Below are 19,161 nucleotides of genomic sequence, written 5' to 3'. Positions count from 1 at the left end.
CCAGTAGTGTATAATAGATGTAATGAATCGTGAGCTAGCTTGGATCAAACTGTATTATATTGGCTTAAGTAAAGTTAACTTAAGTTGTAAATGCTCGGCCAAGGTTTCGACATTGCTTACGAGATCCGCCCACAAAAACAAATGCCGGAAGTTGTCACATCTTCGATAGGTTTCTTTATAAAGTTTGGAGGCCACTGTCTTCAACGCACGCGATTTCTTGACTAATGAATTCTTTTCTTAACATTTATCATTTTTCTAATTTTTAAACGGCTCGTCGCGTCAAAAACAAATGGTGTAGACTTAAGAGGAAATGTCGACGACCTCAGTATGCCCTTAAATATTATTTTACCGTTCGTGTTGTTCGTATGACTAAGGATTATCCATCAAACCAGATAAAAACTGTAGTAGGATTTTCGTGTTTTCTTAAAAACAGTCATTAATTACGGTGACAGGTGTGTTTGTGGCTGGAATCAATTCGTTGTGGCTGTAGCAGGTACGTAACTTATCGTTGTCATTTATTTAAATTTGCCAGGTAATGAGTTTTCTAATTTTGTTAATGATCGCAGTGATGAATGCTTAAAATTGCTACTACACAAGTTTTTTTAATTACAAAAACAAAAGATTTTGAAACTTCAGTTTTCAAATAAATGTGGTGGAAATCCACCTTCATTGTGCATTTTCCTTCGTGTGACATAAAAAAGAAAAATTCCGTCAAAGAAACGTGAAATTTCTGTACGTTCGGTTCGGTGAGCTTTTTGCCTTACCTGTATACTTGTGTTAGGCACATTATGCAGAGTTAGTTGCTTATTATTCAAAGTGTGTTTTAAAACGAAAGTAACTATAACAAAAACCAGTATAATGGAACTTATTTTTAACAATTTCAACGAAAAACCAATGACCCAGTGAACGTAATCAACCTTGACTGAACAAAAGCTTGGTCTGGTAAGGTCTCGCTTCTTCGTAGAAGTTTTTGGCATTAGCATAATATTAGATATATAAAAAAGTTAAACATTTAACGTTTTTTGCTATCTTTTTTGTGTCACATTCGTTACTGTATGTGTTAAATATAAACCTAATTTAGTTTCTATTCTAATTATTTCGTATTATTATTATTTGTTTGAGCTAAATCGTTTAAAATAAAGCTGTACCTAAGTAAAACGTATGGGAGCTGTTTTAATACGAATTCAAATGGAAAATGAGTAAAAATTAAGGTTTGATCATGAGTCTTTGTACACATATAAATCGTAAAGAATTATTTTTCGGTAGTTGTTTTTATGATATAGTTTATTTTAAATCGAAATATTCTTGTAGTTTCAACACTAATATGCTAATTAGTAGTTTAGTGTCTTTTGGTGGATATTATTTAAATGCCAAAAAAAACCTAATAATAACAATTAACAATTTATAACAATAACAAGCGAAACACAAGTAACAAAAAGGCACAAGGAGTGAAACATACAACAAGAACAAAGTAACAGAAAGAACAAGATAATACAACAATAGTAACAATAACAAAGATAACAACAATACAACAGAGTAGATAAAAGCACTTACGAATGGTGGTGATAGCGGTAGACGAGAGACTGTCTTGAGATATGAAATTTGGGAGTATTTATAGGATAGGATTGTTAGTAATTTTGATAGAATGTTCTAGAAGGAAAAGTAGTGAGAGAGAGGGTGAAGACACTAGTTTGTAGGAATACACAGAATTAGATAGTACAGAATTCAAGAGAAAGCAATTAAGGGTAAAACCAGATATTAGTATGGGAATGCATGCAGGTATGGTTGAAGTTGGATTTCCAGGTAAAAGTGATTGAAAGAACAATAGAGTTTAGATTGAAAGGAAACCAAAGTATTTACAAGATAAGAAGTTGAAAAGAATTGAAATAATATTTTAAGTGAAATAATATTCGAAATGAAATATTATTTGAAATGAAATATTAATTGAAATGGAAAAATTAGAAAAAAAATTTACACGCAAAAATAAAACAAAAAGAGTTATTTCGCCACAGTAGTTACATATGTTTAATGAGTTTAATTAACAGTAAGATTAGAAAAGTGTGTAGGTTGTGAGTGTAGGAATAGGAAACAAGCCAATTTATTCAATTTCATTGTATTCATAAAGGTTTGTGTTGTTGACAATGATGCCGTGTGGCTTCTTTGAAGATGAATTTACATGAACTGTTAGCATTGTCTTTGAAGAAAAATGGCTTTCGTTTTTTGATTTACTTATTAAGGTGAACAAACTGGAGATCAAAAGATGTCGCGTTTCCCTATGGCGAGTGCTTATGTTTATTTTACCAAATCAGTGCTAATATGGTAACAAACTACAACAATCAGTAGGAATATTACCTATTCGAATGTAAAAGAGTAATAGATGTAATGATTGCTGTAGGTCTCCATCTTTGAAGTCCAAACTGCCTGTTATAGGTACTTACTGAACATATTTTGGACTGTTTCTGGGAATTCCTCAAAAAGGACCTTTTGGTAATCCGTTGGGATTTTATTGAAAAGGACTTCTGAAAATCTGGCGATTCGCTGGGATTTTATCGAAAAGGCTTCTGAAATTTTGACTATCCGCTGGGATTCCAAAGGACTTCTGAAAGTTTGAAGATTCGCTGGAATTTCATCGAAAAAGATTTGTGGAAATTTGGCGATCCACTGGAATTTCATCGAAAGAGATTTGTGGAAATTTAGCGATCCGCTGGAATTTCATCGAAAAGGACTTCTGAAAATTTGGCGATCCGCTGGAATTCATCGAAAAGGCTTCTGAAATTTTGACTATCCGCTGGGATTTCAAAAGACTTCTGAAAATTTGACAACTCACTGGAATTTCATCCAGAAAGGACTTGTGGAAATTTGGCGATCTGCTGAAATTTCATGGAAAAGGACTTCTGAAAATTTGACAATCCGCTGGAATTTCATCGAAAAGGACTTCTGAAAATTTGACAATCCGCTGGAATTTCATGGAAAAGGACTTCTGAAAATTTGACAATCCGCTGGAATTTCATCGAAAAGGACTTCTGAAAATTTGACAATCCGCTGGAATTTCATCGAAAAGGACTTCTGAAAATTTGACAATCCGCTGGAATTTAATCGAAAAGGACTTGTGGAAATTTGGCGATCAGCTGGAATTTCATCGAAAAGGACTTGAAAAAATTTAGCGATCTGCTGGGATTTCTTCAAAAAGGACTTCTGGAAATTTAGCGACTCTCCCTGGGGAGGCCACCCAGCCTCCGCAACTGGAAAGCGTGGTATTTTATATTCTGTTGTGTTAAACTTCCTTTAATCTGAACACTTTCCAAAAAAAGAACACATTTTCGTCAGTTGGTCCAACTTCATATCTCATTCGCTGGATGAGTGAGACGGGGCCTCCGTATGTGGCACACACACAATATTTTTTAGCGTTTCTTTTTTCCGCGTCCATCTGCATAATAACATACATGTACAGTCTCAGCCAGCAGGCCGTCGACTCAGACGAGTTGAACGATCGTTCTTTGTCGCACCGCTTTGTCTAATCATTAATGCAAGTAACCATGTGCGTGTCTATCAGGCCATTATGTCTTTTACACTTGCCACCCACACGCGCAAACACACCTCTACGTACACACCTTCACTTACATCCACTTATTATACATATACATATGTTTATTTACCGTTACTAATTTTGGACGTTCAAAGATCATGAAGAAACTTATAAATATGATCATAATTTTACATGACTTTTAATAAAATCACATCTGTATGTATCTGATGAGACGGAGGGGTCCGGTTGTCTAGTTACTACTGAAGGTAGGGTACGGTAGGGTCCTCTGCGATTTATTTTTGTTTCTCGACCAGTCTCCGTACGGACTTAAGTCAGGTAACACATCCTCGACTTAAGTTGGCGCCGGCGCAACGCTAAGTCCACGGTAGCTCGGGGTTTTAACATTGACGAGCGCGAGGTGTCTGTGTAATAAAAAGAACGAAGCAAATTGTGTGTTATAAAGTTATAAGAGAGGGCTGAAAAGCCAGGAAGTACCTACTGGAAATTGTGGAGGAAGGTTTTTGGGTCTTTTTTTGTTGAGGTATGCAAGAACTGTATTTTAAATAGTACCACTTATATCCATACAAAATGTAGAAATCCAACTGATACACTAACTGTAAAGTTATGAATAGGTGCAGTTGTAAATAATCCATTCAAATTCATTACCATTGATAGTTCGTTCTGTTGAAATGCAATCCGACAATTTTTTATTTCTTGGTAGGTAGCGTGAGGTTAACAAGTTGCAGCTTTTGCAAATTCTTCGTTGTCCTTGAACACCTGCTTCAATGAATGTGAATCACGCGATAACCGACTCGACGCTCTCATCAGGATCTGCAGAAGTTTGCTTTGTGTGTCTCTTACAATTTTTCTTTTTTTGTAACTGTTAATCCGCGTTATTTTTTTGCATTTCGGCAAAAAGCTTTCAATGGCTAGTAGGTAATGCAATCAATTTTTATTGATAAACAATTTAATAATTATATAGTGATGTGTATCAGTATCGAATCAGTCTTTTTTCTTATTCTAATTCAAAAAGTTGCATTTAAAGAAAATCTAAAATTCATGGGTTCCATGCGTCATGTGCCAAATTTCGACGTATGTAGATTCTTTATCATAGAATCTTCACCAGAGATCAGTGATACTGAAGAGGGTCTTCCGCCCTACCTTCTGGCGTAATCTGAAGGGACTAATCGCCTACCAGCATTAGGGGAATAAAATACCCAAAAGTTTTTTTTCTATAGAGTAGCCCCGATGGGACGAAGCAGTGTGGCTAATATCGATGGAACCCTTGCTGGACTCCCTCCCAAAATTCTAGTCGGGTGTTATTTAAACGAATTCATTTATAACTAATATTATTTGTTTATATATAAATATTTCTTTTTTGTAAGATCGACCTAACTGTATCTCATCGTTGATATTAACAATCAGGTTCGAAGCAAAATGACCAACGGACTAACTATTACATGCAGTATTCTAAAAGTTATCAAAAATTGTTGTGCATATTAAAACTACAGGTTCTTGTTGTCCTAATTGTGTGATAAACACTGCTTATTCATAAACATTCCGTATGCAATTTTAGTTAACGAATTTCTGTTAATTTTTGTGTTCTCTTGACTTCATTTAAAAATCCTTCCGTCCTAATCTCATGACTGAAAGTAAGTTTTATTGATGGGGGGCTATTAACGAACATTCTTAATTATCTTTTTCTTTTGTTATTTTTTTAACGAAAGCACCAGTATCTTTGTTGATATACAGATAATGAAAACTAGATTGTGTCTTTGTAATACACATTATAATATACATATATTTGTGACATTATACTGTAGTATTCATAGTTCACACTTGTTAAAAAAATGCGCCAATTAATTCAAAATTTTACTATAGTTATGCACCTATCTACTGTACATCAGGGTGGAATTATAGAACAATAGTAAGTACCTATATGATGCTAATAAATTAATATACAATAGGAATCTATTTCTTTGTTTCTAGATTAAAACCACTTAAATTTTATTATTTGTTTTCTAAAGTCGTTCGACGATCTGTTTTATTTTTGAAAATAACGCCTACTGTTTTTTTTTGTGAACGTCACCGTGATATGATACACGATTTTGCGTATTGCAATTCTCAATTTTTTTTTCGCGTTATTGCCAATATTGTCAGCAACTTCGGAAAAGCGCTAGCGTTGTCAAAAATTAACATTTTTGCTTGCTTATCCATTTTGTGGAATGGTTTTCTAAAAATAGCATGTTGAAAATTATTTTTTCAATCAAAAAAATACCTCGTGCTGCCAAATGAAGCAAGTCTTTCTAGTAGTAATCAAATAAATGTGTGACTATTCAAATTTCGCAAATTTTAAAACACGATTTAGTATTGGTGTGCATATATTTTGATTAGATGTGTTAATTTAATCTTTTATACCTAATTAAAACCTGGATACATTATTGCACATATATATTTTTAATTTTAGTATCATCGATTCGTTGTTGTGATTCTAGGAAATTGGCGTTACTTATCTCATGTGATAACGTGATAAAATACAGGGTGGTACAATTTGTTTTGTAGTTCAGGAAATACACATTTATTCAATATATATACATTGATGGCAGCTTAAGTTAGGGATTTTCTATTACGTGCATTTTTTTAACCACGTCTATCTAGCTTTTAAATCTTAATTTCAGTGTAATTTACTTAATTGTTACGGTATGTAATTTTAGGTGGTACTTGTTAAGTAATAGAAAACCAAAAAGTATTTCCTGACTATCTAAAATTTCAAATATTTGTGGATTATGCACAAACCACAATTTTCTGCGGTTTATTTTTGAAAGATTAAAACCTTCTAACTACTTTCTCATTACAAAATGCCTAATTTTTGTCAAACTAATTAACTACATATCCAAGTATTATTAATTAGGCAGTTTAATTACTAAATAATTAATTAATACCACGCACCGGCTGAATTTGTTCTTTGTTGATGTAACTATCGATTATTTTTTTGACAAAAGTGGCGCCATATTATATTGCTTCATTTAAATACACGTAATGATAATATTATTGGATAAGATAAGCGAATCTAGTCAGCTGTGCAAGACAAATAATGTTTCATCAATCAAAAATTATGTGTCATATATAGAATTGTAACAGCCGAAGTCACATTTAATGGCCTAAACCAATTATGTCCGAATTTTCTACTTCCTACTTCTACTTGCAATTGGTAAGTCGTTTCAGAACCGTTGACGTTTGTATCAAAATATTTGAGAGTTGCTAACTGCAATGGCCTCAAATTTACTTTTTAGTTATTTTGAAGTGTTGCACTCGTTGTTTGCGACCATTACATTAATAATGAACTAATTTATGCAATAAGTAATGAGGCGTTTACGTAAGTAGGTGGTATGTTTTATGGAGTAATTTTTATTGATTAAAAACGTTACAGTAAAGGTGTAGTAGGTTTTTTTTATTAATACACTGTAGAAGATCAAAAGAAATAAGTTGTTAGAATGGAACATACTTCTAATTTTAGTAAGGATAATTTTTGTACAATTGATGACTAAATCAACAAATAAAGTAGGGAGTCCTGTTGGATTAGGAAGCTTGGTGATTTAGAAAAGCATGTTTTCAAAAATTTAATCGATTCGTGGGTGGTAAAAAACGGTTTCCCCAATTTATGGCACTTTTGGCCATGAGACCCAATGGTCCTTATGTAAATACGATCTAGCTATGCTATTATTAGTTTAGTTTTTCATGTTTTGTTTCATGAAGTGCGTAATGAGCTATGTAGAATATAAGAGAGGATAAGATAGAAACAGAAAAGCTTGAAATGTGGGACATCCCATGAAGGAAATCATGATAGGAGCAAGCTTTATCCAAGCTTGGTCGAAGATCTCTCGATTTTGGTCCGAGATTGGCAACCAATATTGGACCAAAGACGAGAAATACTTGATTTATTACTTCAGTCCGGGTCTGGTGGGTATCCACGAATGTTGAGTCAAGACTTGATGAACAATACTAACCCAAAACTGGGCAGTCGATATTGTGCCAATACATAATGAACCAACTAATCCAAGATTAGATAACTGTGTCGCTTTCTATCTATCTTGGCCTATGGTTCGTTGTCCAATATTGAATGTAGTTTGGTGAAACATTTATATGTAGTCTTTGCACTCGAAACTTGACTGAACTTGATGACAAAAATACACACTTAACTACCTAATATTGCACTAAACTTGGCGAAACGTAACGTTTGAAGCCTGTCGTCGAATCCGGCATTTCTTACATGGGATATAACGGACACCACTTTCACACAAAAAAACTGGACTTACAAAGTGGGAATCCCTAATTTGTGGGGGGCTTGGGCACGAGCTCCAAAGGTCCTTATATAATAATAAATACGGCCCTGTCATTAAGTTGTTATTAATTTGGTTTTTCATCTTTTGTTTCAGTAACATTTAATAACACTGGGGCGCAAGGCAGCACAGGACGCCGCGATGGTGGACTACTACAGGGTCCTCGAAGTAACACGCGGCGCAACTTCCGCTGAAATCAAAAAGGCGTAAGTTTTTTACATACATTTTTTTATTTATCATCATTATAAGGTCGTCAGTCCTAAGATTGGTTGGATACGCACCTCCACTTTTTTCTATCCTGAGCTAATCTTCGCATTTCCCTAAAACTAGAACAGCACACATCCTTAATTATTTGCGAACAGTAATCTAATCTAGGTCTACCTCTACCCCTCCTAACTCCCGTTTCTGTCTCTAATATGTCTCTGATTAGACTTTCATGCCTGAGAGGGTGTCCTACCAATTTATTTCTTATTGACTTCCATTGAGTCCTTTGTTCTCCTATTCTTTCTAATACCTCTTCATTTCTAACCTTCTCTATCCACGGTATCCTCATCATTCGCCTGTAATACCACATTTCGAACACTTGTAACCTTTTCTTCTCTGCCGTGCCCACTGTCCATGTTTCGCACCCGTACAGTGCCGCGCTCCAAACATACACCTTTAACAATCTTTTTCGAAATTATAAATTAACCGTTCGCGACTTCTTATTGAAGGCGACTCCTTCTGTCTTGACTTATCTGACTTCCTAGATATCTAAAATCAGCCACTTCTTCTAATTTTTCGTCTTTATATTATATTTATTTATGTAGCATTAAAACCAAATAATTTTCTAAAATATTGTCGTAACTTTAATTTTATTCTATAGGTAGATACCATGATTAATTTTATGAATTTCTATGTGCCATATTATGAAAATATTATATCGTTTTCCGCGTTTTACCTATGCCGTTTACTTTTCTTCGCGTCAAGGACGAATTCCTCAGATTGTACTCGGGCTTTGAATTGTTTTCCCTCTTTTTCTTCAGCAAATGAATGTCTGTACATAAGTATACTTACGTATACAGATTCCATTTCGGAATTATGTAACATAAATAGTTTACGGTCTGTGGCGAGTTTACTTTATTTAGATGTTGCCTAATCATTACCTTACACTAGTTTATTGTAACAACAGTGACTTTAAAGTCTGTTAAATTTTTAGTCAATATGCCAGACGTTAAAAAATGTTCATCATCATCACGATAATAGTGCAGGGTGGAATATTTCTGTTTTGTACAAATATTGTCGAGGGTACAGAAAAGGACATAGGGAAAAAAAATTCTGTTCTCAAGGGATAGAAAAATTAGTTTTATATGATCGTCGACGATCCTTGACACGTATTCAGGTCATCGAATCGAGCGAAGCTGTGAGTAAAACCTATCAGTGGTGTTGGGGAGAGCTTGGAACTTCATGGAAGCAAATTTAGTTTTCATCTTTCATTTTTTGTACAAAATCCAAGATTTCCTTCATCTTCTTTGTCGTACAATTCATATCGTCCATTTGGACACTGATAACTCGTGCGTGCATTTTTGACCAGTATTTGACCGCATCTAAACAACTGCAGTTCCAGGAATTTCCGTTGGCCGAAATGTAGTTAACAGGTGGTAAACTGTTGAGGAAATCTTCACTCAAACAATCCTAATTATTTTCGTCGAGAATAAGCGTTCCAACTCTTGGTAAAGACGAGAAAGCGTTTGTGGGAAGCATTTTGATAGAATTTTTGTGGAGATCCAAATAACCAATCTGTCCCATTCCTCGGATCACCAAGGAGTCACTCATGGAAAGATTGATTGCGGTACCCACCGAGTAACCGTCTAACTCATGGGTGCCCTTAAGGTTTGCGAAGGCGTTTCCCGGTAGGGACGCAATCTTGTTGTGAGCAAAAGACACAGTTACAATGTTAGGGGAGTTGGTGAACCAGCTGGGGCTCCACATGGAAATCTTGTTGAATTCCGTTTCAATAGTCCTCAAGTTTGGCATATTATTATACGCGGGTAGTATCTATAATGGAATTATGGACACACATATTGTCAGGGTACAGAAAAGGACCTGGTGGTTAGTTTTTATCCAGGAAAAAAATACTATTCCCGATGGATAGAATAATTACTTTTATGTGGTTGTTGATGATCTGTCACATGACATCTATTTGGGATATAACCAACTGTATTCTGTTTTGTTTTGGCGTATCATTCGTTAAGTTTAAGAACGTTTCAGTCCACTTATTGGAAAGTGTTACAGTTTAAACTAACTTCACTTTTGTTTGACGTCGTTGTATTTCCGGTTGGCCAAAGGCACCGTTGGTACTGTGGGATTGTCTCTTGACCTGCTATGTATTTTGTAATGTGTTATTACACTTGCAAATGGTTTTAGATTATGCAGCCACATGTATCGTGCGTGTAAGTGTACGATTGTTGTCACGCTTCATTCATTTCGTCGTTAAATTGTTTGTTACATCAAACTGTGACGTTAATAATGTTCAGTGAAATAGTAATTTGAATCCAAATTGTCTACCCGAACATCAAACCAGTAACAAAACAAATTGAATAAAAGTACAGGGCCGTTGGAGGTTCTATTTTCTTTTATTTTAATTATTAATGTCAGGGACATTGTTTTATATAGTTTTTTCTTGTTATTAAATTTTTTTGGCGTACAATTTCCGAAGATATTTTTGGCCATAAAGAAAATTAAGATTGCGTAAACAGAATTCACGATTTCACATATTACTCGATCGTGGTAGCAAAACTTACCTTAATTTTTCATCTGCTACATTGGAAAACGAGGTGGAAAGTTATTGGTGAATATTCATAGGGGTAGTTTTCAGCCTCTTACAGATTTCAATTACTTTATTTATTCATATATTTAGCGTAAAGATTCATGATACATTCAGTTAACGAAAGTTCCAATTTTAATACCATCATTTTTCCCTATTATCACTGTAGCCAATGGTACCAATGATATAGTTCAAAAATACAGTTTCTTGTAATCACTTTCCTTCACTTAAAAGAATGTAGTCTGGTGTTTCTTCTTTGCTCTTTTTCCGGATTGATTAGTCGCTGGTTCACATCTTTCATCGGCTTCCCCAAACCTGATAATATCTCTGTGACTTTTTGACCATTTTTTCACCGTTCTGAAGCACGTACAGTTCCATGGGTTATCACCCATAGAAATTAAATTAAGTAGTGGAAGAACAGTCAAAACTTCGTTGGTCACGCACTCAATGTTGTTACCATCAAGTAGCACACTACCTATCCGGGCGATAATCGAAAAATGATTCGACCAAACAACGTCTGACCTGTGTCGTATCCAATCTCCCACTTGGTCGAAACCCCAAGGTTTATTAATATTAGTAGCCACCGTTTGATTCCAGTGGTAGATACTAGTCACGATCGGTAGACTCTGGCACATCCGAAGACCTTTGATGTTTTTAAAGGCATTACGGATTATTTTTGGATACGGTTTTGTACCAAGGACAGTGTTACTACTCGCGGACTGTTGGTGAGTTATTCGGGATTCCACATAAAAAGTTTGTTGAACGACAATTCCAACATTCGTAAATTGGGCATGTTATCGAACGCCTGTGGGTCAATGGAAGTTATCTTGTTGTGGGAAATGTCCAAACGATTGTTGAATGAAGACCTCGGTTTGTACGAACCTTAGCTCGTTTTCAACCACAACCAGTACCCTCAGAGAGGGTAGGTTGTCAAAAGCTTTGAGGCGTATGACTCCAATTTCGTTCTTATTCAGATAAAACACTTGGATGTTTATCAAATCTTTAATCAACCTTTCTTCAACTTCTCGTATTATATTGTCCAACACTATTATCTTGAAATAATCTTGATGGTTTGGTATCGTGTTTAGTTCTAAACGAATACCTTTTAAAGTGGTTGAAATAGATTTAGCTTCAACAGGTTATTTATTTTCAAAAGCATTTATTTTAGCACCAGCAAACGTGGACACTTCACAAGACGTGGAAATCGCTGGTATGACATGTGAAAACAGTAAAATAACAGACGAAATAATATTCATCTTCTGTTTCTCGCTGCTGTCTTTCGCTTTCTACACTATACTCACTGGAAAGTAATTTGTTAAGTCATTGAAAACAATAGCGGTAACTTGATGGCATTCAATTATTTATTGTTTATCATTGTTGCTATTGGATCTTATGTTTGTGTTTTGTTATCTTTTGTTTTAAATCAGATTGTGTTGCTTTAACGGCTGGGATTTCAACTGGTTTGGTTTAGTATTGCAAAAACAGTTTATAATTAGTGAAAGTGAACAGATAATAGAAAGCAAAACTAACTGTATCAAATTACTATTGTTTTAATAATTGTAAAGCTTAATTGTGAACATTAAAAGAATATGCGTACGTGCGTATGTACATGTTGAAAATTTTCTGCTTTCTTTCTGTAACAAAAATACGACGCTGTCGTTTTTTATGCAAAATTTCATGTATAAAGGAATATTTTTTACCAAAATTGTTAAATGAAATGTAAGTGTTTTAGGAGGAGGTAAATTACAGTTGTAGTTTAACGATAAAAAAAATTAATAGGAAACCTCATTTAATAACAATTTAGCGAGTGTTTTAATTACATATAAACCAAAAGTAATTAAAGTAATACCGTGAAAACAATACGTATTATGGGACCATTGTACCACCAGCAGTGGCGTTTTCGAGAGCTTGGAACTTCATGGAAGCAAATTTAGTTTTCATATCTTTCATGTTTTGTACAAAATCCAAGATTCCCTTCATCTTCTTTGTCGCACAATTCATATCGTCGATTTGGACATTGATAATTCCTCCGTGCATTTTTGACCAGGATTTGACCGCGTCTAAACAAGTGCAGTTCCAGGAATTTCCGTTGGCCGAAATGTAGTTAACAGGTGGTAAACTGTTGAGGAAATCTTCACTCAAACAATCCAATTTATTCTCATCGAGAATAAGCGTTCCAACTGTTGACAAAGACGAGAAAACGTGTGTGGGAAGCATTTTGATAGAATTTTTATGGAGATCCAAATAACCAATCTGTCCCATCCCTTGGAACGCCAGAGAGTCAATCATGGATATTTTGTTGTTGGAAAGATTGATTGCGGTGCCAACCGGATAACCGTCTAACTCATGGGTGCCCTTAAGGTTTGCGAAGGCGTTTCCCGGTAGGGACGCAATTTTGTTGTGAGCAAAAGACACGGTTACAATGTTGGGGGAGTTGGTGAACCAGCTGGGGCTCCACGTGGAGATCTTGTTGAACTCCGTTTCAATAGTCCTCAGGTTTGGCATGTTATCAAACGCTGCAGGGTCTATAACGCTAATACTGTTGTTGCTCAGACTTAAGAAGGACACAGTAAGCCCATTGAATATTCCTGCAGGAATCATTTTAATTTTGTTTCCGACCAGAGTCAATGCTTTCAGCGATGGTAGATTTTGGAAAGCGCCAGGTGTGATTTCTTTGATTCCGTTGAAGTCCAGGTTCAACACTTCGAGTTTGGCCAAGTCTTTGACGGCTTCGGGATACAGTATGGGCACCGAGGAGTTCATGATGGCAATCCTGACAGCTTCTTCGAGTCCGCTTCCTGGTTCCAAGCAGCCGTTTATCGTCGTTATCGGGAGAACATCTTCTGGAGTAGGTGTTGAACTCAGAGATGCCGCAGCAATGCTGTTGACGAATGTGATTTTTTCACAACATTGCACAGCAGATAATGAGGATATTATTAAGAGTGACATCAAAAATTTTACAGTACTAAAAGCAGCCATTTTTGGGTAGAACAATAAAAATTAACAGTCGTTGTATTTGTGACAATATCTTGGAAGAACTAAATGGTTTCTGATGCTTGTTGTTATTTTATACTGTTGTCTGTCTCAAGTTTATTTTGATTAGAAAAAAAAAAATACATAATTATCTGTAATCTAGAATGTGAATGTAGAAATGATAAATTGTTTTGTGCCGAGGCCAAAGAGGTGATAACCCCCATTAGGCTGCTGTTTTTCGACTTTTTTTACTCGTGGTTATTAACACCAAGGAAGATCATTGTTGTTTTCAACTGTTTCATCAATGTTGAAAAACAAAATCGTTGCGAAAATTTTGTTTCGAACAAAATGGAATATTTTCTATAAGTTGTTCTTGTTTTTGTTTTGTTAATTGTTGCTCGTGTAGTTTGTTAATGGAAATAGGAAGTCAGGGGAAAATTTTTGTTTACGGATATTCATAAGTCAATATGATATCTGTCGATTATCGTAGTTTGTGATTGTGCAAGTTGTTTTTCTTTTCTTTAATCTACATTAAATGAAGAACATAGTTTATTTTTTTGTTGCACTGGTAACTGCTATTTTTAACTTTTGTGGAGGAATTTAAAATCAAGTCGTTTTATAAATATCATTTTTATTGTAAATCTTGTTGTGGGGTAAGTTTTCAGAAATAGCTCTGGACAAAAGTTTCAAGAATCAAACTGGATTTTGCAGATTTATTTTGATTTCTAAATTTGTCGTTCCTCAAAAAATTATTAGCTGGAAGTCCTATCAAAGATGAAAAAATCACTCTTAATATACAAATTTGTCCTTCAGGATGGACCATTAAAGAACAAATTTGCATAAGTCGTTTTTCTTTTTTTCGCGCGATTATCTTCAACCTTCTACTGTGAAGTGAAATCGTTTTGGTTTTATCTTTTAAAAATTATAATATTATGTTATTGTATAACATTTTTTCAAGGCAATGGTGTCATTGATTGCTGTGTCTGGTTATTGGTACACTCAAACATTATTAATTCACGCATTTACGAAGGATTGTCGATTTTTAATGTTTATTATCGTTGCTTAGTAACCAACTGCATTTATTTGCATTTGTCATTTTGTTTTTTCTCTTTTGTTTTTTTCCTTTTTGTTACTGTGTAGGAGCTCTGACAACAATAAATTTGTAAAATAATAATGTAGTGACAGTTGCCTCGATGACTCACAAGAAAATTTTCATTTGTTTAAGGAAAAAGACGAAGGATTTATTGTTTCATAAAATCTTTCGATTGTGCACGTGTTTTAATACACGTTTGAATTTATTATCTTCTTTTGCCATGCGTGGTTGACGCCTTTGTAATACGATAATTTAGTACCACTTCCGTGACATTTTGTTGCACGGCACCTATTCGTAAATGAGTCACTTAAAAAATTACGGTAGCAATGTACAGAGTGTCTTCATAAAAATCGTCATGGGCCATCGCCCTTGCTCACAATGGTGCTTAAACTTGGCTTCAATCTTTCGTTATCGTCCGCCCCTTCACTATCAGTCTACGCTTAGGCCATCTCCTGAAAGCTGGCAGATGTGTACACCAAAGGAAGATCGATTGTGTAGTGAAGGGTCGATTCAGGATTCTGATAACATCATCGTGACCATTCGGAGCCCCTTCCTCAACATCCTTATGGACTTGTGCTAACGGGTAATCCACCTGGTAGAACGCTGGTGTGCTGACTCCGGGTTTCCCATCAATCCTAGGAAGTCAGAAGTCATTGTGGTTACCAGAAAATGTAACCCTTAAGGGTAGAGGGCAGGAACTCCACATACAAAATTCAGTGGTGAGGTACCTCGAGGTAATTCTTGACAGTAAACTCTCATGGGCTTGGGCGAATCAGAAAGGCCATTGGAAGGGACTGATATACACCAGCTACCATGAGGTGGATCTTTGGAGTGGTACTGAAACCCAGTCTGACCCTGACCTATGCTAATGCGTGTATCTGGTGGAGCAAGGCTGCTGTGCAGCGAGGAACTTGAGAAACTTGCTGGGGAGGATCACTGGGACGATAAGGTCTACACCTACGGCGGCTCTGAGAATGCTCCTCATCATTGAACTCTTCGTGTGACCCTTAAAGCGGTCGCAACTAAAGCTCTTTACATGATCAGAAACATTTACAGAGAGGGAAGCGAGGAAGGGCTGTTTGAGTTTCCCAAGAATGTGATGCCCCTTGACCGCACAAAGAGCCTTTTCCCCGGGATCAGCCTCTATTCTCAAAAGGACTGGTCTCCCTTTCTTGTGACGGTGACCTATACGGTTCACGGATGAACTGATGATGTCGCGATTCGGGTCTACAGGCAGGGTCTTCGGTTGTAGTTGCTTCCAAACGGTACGCTAGTACGAGTGGCAAGCTTCTTTAGATGTGCTTCCATTTCTGATGCTGAATGTGGACAAGGTGGTTTTGCTAATGGTTCCGGTCGGAGGAGAACTAGCTCGCAGATGACCTTGTTAAAGCGATGCCCAAGAACACCTCATCGATCCAGAACTTGCAGTGGATAGCTCCAGCAGCCTGGTCAAGCAACAAATGTCGAAATGGGCTGCTTGAGAACTCTATAGGGACTGGGGAACATAACACATCACAAAGATGTAAGCAGACAAAGGCCCTCTTCTCTCCTACTAACTGTAGAAAGTGGGAAAAACAAATTTCAGTCTCGACAGGAAAAAATCCAAGACTCTAGTGGAACTGCGCTACCACGGAGACGAACTGGGAATAACCGTCAATTCTTCCTGTCGCTTTTGCGAGGAGGAGACTGTGGTGGCTGATTAAAAGGGGAAAGTCAAGTGATTGCCGGTGGTTTTGAGATCTGAACAAGCCTGAATCCAAGACAATCATAATAATGCTCTGTACAATAATCAAAATTACATTTAAATCCATTACAACATAACAATCCCAAAAAAGAACTGTATAAAATGTAGTCTGTATTTTTTGAACATTACTGTAGATCATTCTCTGGTATATTATTTACCTTGTTAATTCATAATTGTATTGAGGTTTTACTATTATTGTACTAGTTCACACCGTGGTCTATTGTCTTTTTTTTTTTACGGAAATTTACATGCCGTTCTTCTATTCGTGTCGATGGAGATGAAGGAAGACCTCGTCGTTGCGTTGAAAAAACTACTTTCAAACAAAAAGAGTACAAGATTCATTTTCAGATGCCTAGTAGAAGGCAAAAATGTGTCACGATCGACCTTGATGGTTACAATCTCGATTTGGATGGTTGTTACGTAACAATAAGTGGCCGATGTATCGGTGAAACAGTCGATCGCATTTGAATTCGACCGAAACTGGTCAAAATTATCATATATCTATAATAATGTTTGTCAGTTGGCTACCAAAAAGTTTCAGAAGCATTGTTTGGATTTTGATGTATTTTCACTTCAGATAGTTTTAAGCTATGTTTGAACGACCATCATTATGACATCACAAATTTTGTGGATTGACTGGATTTTTACCATTGGAGTAATCGAAAAGGGAAATCTAGCTAGGCTCGGAATCTGTGGGAATTTTCAGGACTCTTTTTCGATATTCATACTTAAGTGATATTCCATTACGTTATGACTGAATGTTTTTTTTTTGCGAACGTCTTTCCTATCCTGAACCAATTTCCCGAAAATTAGAACATCACAATCTCTAACTATATGCGAAGAGAAATTTCATCTCTGCCCTTATTTTTTATGCTTCTGCTTGTTAAATGTATGTTTCTAATCAGTCCTTTATGTTTCACAAGGTGCCCTACCATCCGATCTTTCCCTTTTTAATTGACTTCCATAACGCCCTCTGTTTTATTATTTTCCGTAAAACTAGAACATTCCAATAAAATAATTCGAAGTGGTCTGTATTCTGTCGAAACTGCTAGACGCGGATCGCGATTTCGATCTTTTTGGATCTCATCAGCGCGTCGCAGGCAGCTCCGACAGAACACAGACCAACTTTTACCTGCTGTCTTAACAGCGCGTTTCAGAAAATACCACAAATAGCGTGGTAAACGCCATCTGTAGTACGATGCTACATTTTAGGATTACGTATGCTCCAACCTTGCTCCGACCTTGTTGGAGCATACGTAATCCTAAAATGTAGCATCGTACCTACTACAGATGGCGTTTACCGCGCCATTTGTGGTATTTTCTAGAACATTCCACATCCCTATCACAGGTCTACCTCTGCTACTTTTTACTCCTGTTTTTGCTTCTAATAAGTCTCTAGCTAGTCCTTTATGTAGATAAAAAGGTGTCCTACCATCCTATGTATCCTTTTCCTTGTTGATGTTGACTTTCTGTTCTGCCTTTTCTAATGCCTGATCCTCATTTGTAATTATTGCTATCCAAAGTACTTTCATCATGCCCCTATACCACCACATCTCAAACGTATTACTACGTAACTAATGTATGGCTTTTGTCTCTCATCTCTACAGTATTTTGTGCTAATTACATTTGTTTAAAATGTTCGTTTGATTAAGCGATTGAATATTTATGTATTGTTTCAGATATCGAAGACTCGCATTAAAATGGCACCCTGACAAGAATCCCCAGAATTCAGATGAAGCTACCAAAAAATTTAAAGAAATCTCCGAAGCTTATGAAGTGTTATCTGACGGTAAGATAGATTGCATCTCTATTATTATTATTTTTTTTTTCGTATTTCAAATCTCTTCATATTTGTTATCTTCAGTAGTTGACATTTTATAAAATGAACTTATTCGAGTATGAATTTTAATTGACTTTAATGCTGGTATCAAAATAAAGAACGTATTGTTTAATTGTCACTAGGAATCCACTTACTTATATAAAATATTCCGATATTATTTTGAACGTAATTGTTCATAAGTAGTAAAGTTTACTTCTCATTTGTAATATAATAAAAGTGACGATAATTATCTTATTATTGTCAAAATTTCCTAAAAAAATTTTTCGATGGATCATCTATCGTGTTTTTTTTTTGTTATTTGACTACAGACTCCAAACGAAAATTATATGATAATCGGTCATACCAGAGGACGGCCAATAACAAGACCTCACGCACATACAGAAGTTACTTTGATCCACCTTTCCATCGTTTCTTCGGTATATGTATAAAAAAACTTATGCACTTTTGTAAAACAACAAAAATAACAACAGTAACAGCAACCTTTAATTAATAAAAAAAAAACATTGAAAAGAATTTAAACAAAATACTAACGAACGCAGGCTAACTAATAGTATTAATCCAACCCTCGCTTTATTTTTTTTTTTTTCGTTTGTTTTTTGTTTTCTTTTTGTTCTTATGAACGATATTTCGTGAAGAATTTTTTAATTTCGGTTGCAAAGTTACATTTTATGCATTTATCTGTATAAATAAATCAAAATTTGTTCTTTTAAGAAACACTCTGTATATAGTGGATTAAACTGAATTCTTATTAAAATTAAAATTTGTTAACAAGAAAATTCGGTTAATATTTTTAATATTATTTTAATAATATTAACCATTACGTTGTTGTGATTCTAGGA

General features: G+C 35.5%; 3 protein-coding genes across 7 annotated transcripts in view; 1 reads left to right on the top strand and 2 right to left on the bottom strand.

Annotated features, from left to right (window-relative positions):
• Positions 1-19,161, top strand: part of LOC108739850 (dnaJ homolog subfamily B member 6) — a 39,130-nt gene that overhangs the window by 17,604 nt on the left and 2,365 nt on the right. Inside the window, exons 1-4 of one of the 5 annotated variants that reach the window (XM_018473931.1) lie at positions 3,830-4,067; positions 7,963-8,072; positions 18,162-18,271; positions 18,631-18,738. In XM_018473931.1, coding sequence (XP_018329433.1) covers positions 8,008-8,072; positions 18,162-18,271; positions 18,631-18,738 — 283 coding nt within the window. In that variant the 5' untranslated portion in view covers positions 3,830-4,067; positions 7,963-8,007. Of the gene's footprint in view, positions 1-3,829; positions 4,068-5,383; positions 5,454-6,608; positions 6,738-7,962; positions 8,073-18,161; positions 18,272-18,630; positions 18,739-19,161 lie in introns of those variants that run through there. The other 4 variants (XM_018473932.1, XM_018473930.1, XM_018473928.2 and 1 more) reach the window with 4 other exon arrangements.
• On the bottom strand, positions 9,409-11,403 carry LOC108743970 (insulin-like growth factor-binding protein complex acid labile subunit). The gene has a single exon (XM_025978029.1). It carries the CDS (start codon positions 9,880-9,882, stop codon positions 9,541-9,543), a length of 342 nt encoding a protein of 113 aa, XP_025833814.1. The 5' UTR covers positions 9,883-11,403; the 3' UTR covers positions 9,409-9,540.
• LOC112905481 (leucine-rich repeat-containing protein 15-like) lies at positions 12,441-13,722 on the bottom strand. The gene has a single exon (XM_025978028.1). It carries the CDS (start codon positions 13,649-13,651, stop codon positions 12,539-12,541), a length of 1,113 nt encoding a protein of 370 aa, XP_025833813.1. The 5' UTR covers positions 13,652-13,722; the 3' UTR covers positions 12,441-12,538.

The sequence above is a fragment of the Agrilus planipennis genome, unplaced genomic scaffold, assembly GCF_000699045.2.
Source record: "Agrilus planipennis isolate EAB-ADULT unplaced genomic scaffold, Apla_2.0 scaffold195, whole genome shotgun sequence".
Lineage (NCBI taxonomy): Eukaryota > Metazoa > Arthropoda > Insecta > Coleoptera > Buprestidae > Agrilus > Agrilus planipennis.
The sequence above is the reverse complement of the archived record's forward strand: the minus strand, read 5'-3'. Positions and strand labels throughout refer to the sequence as shown.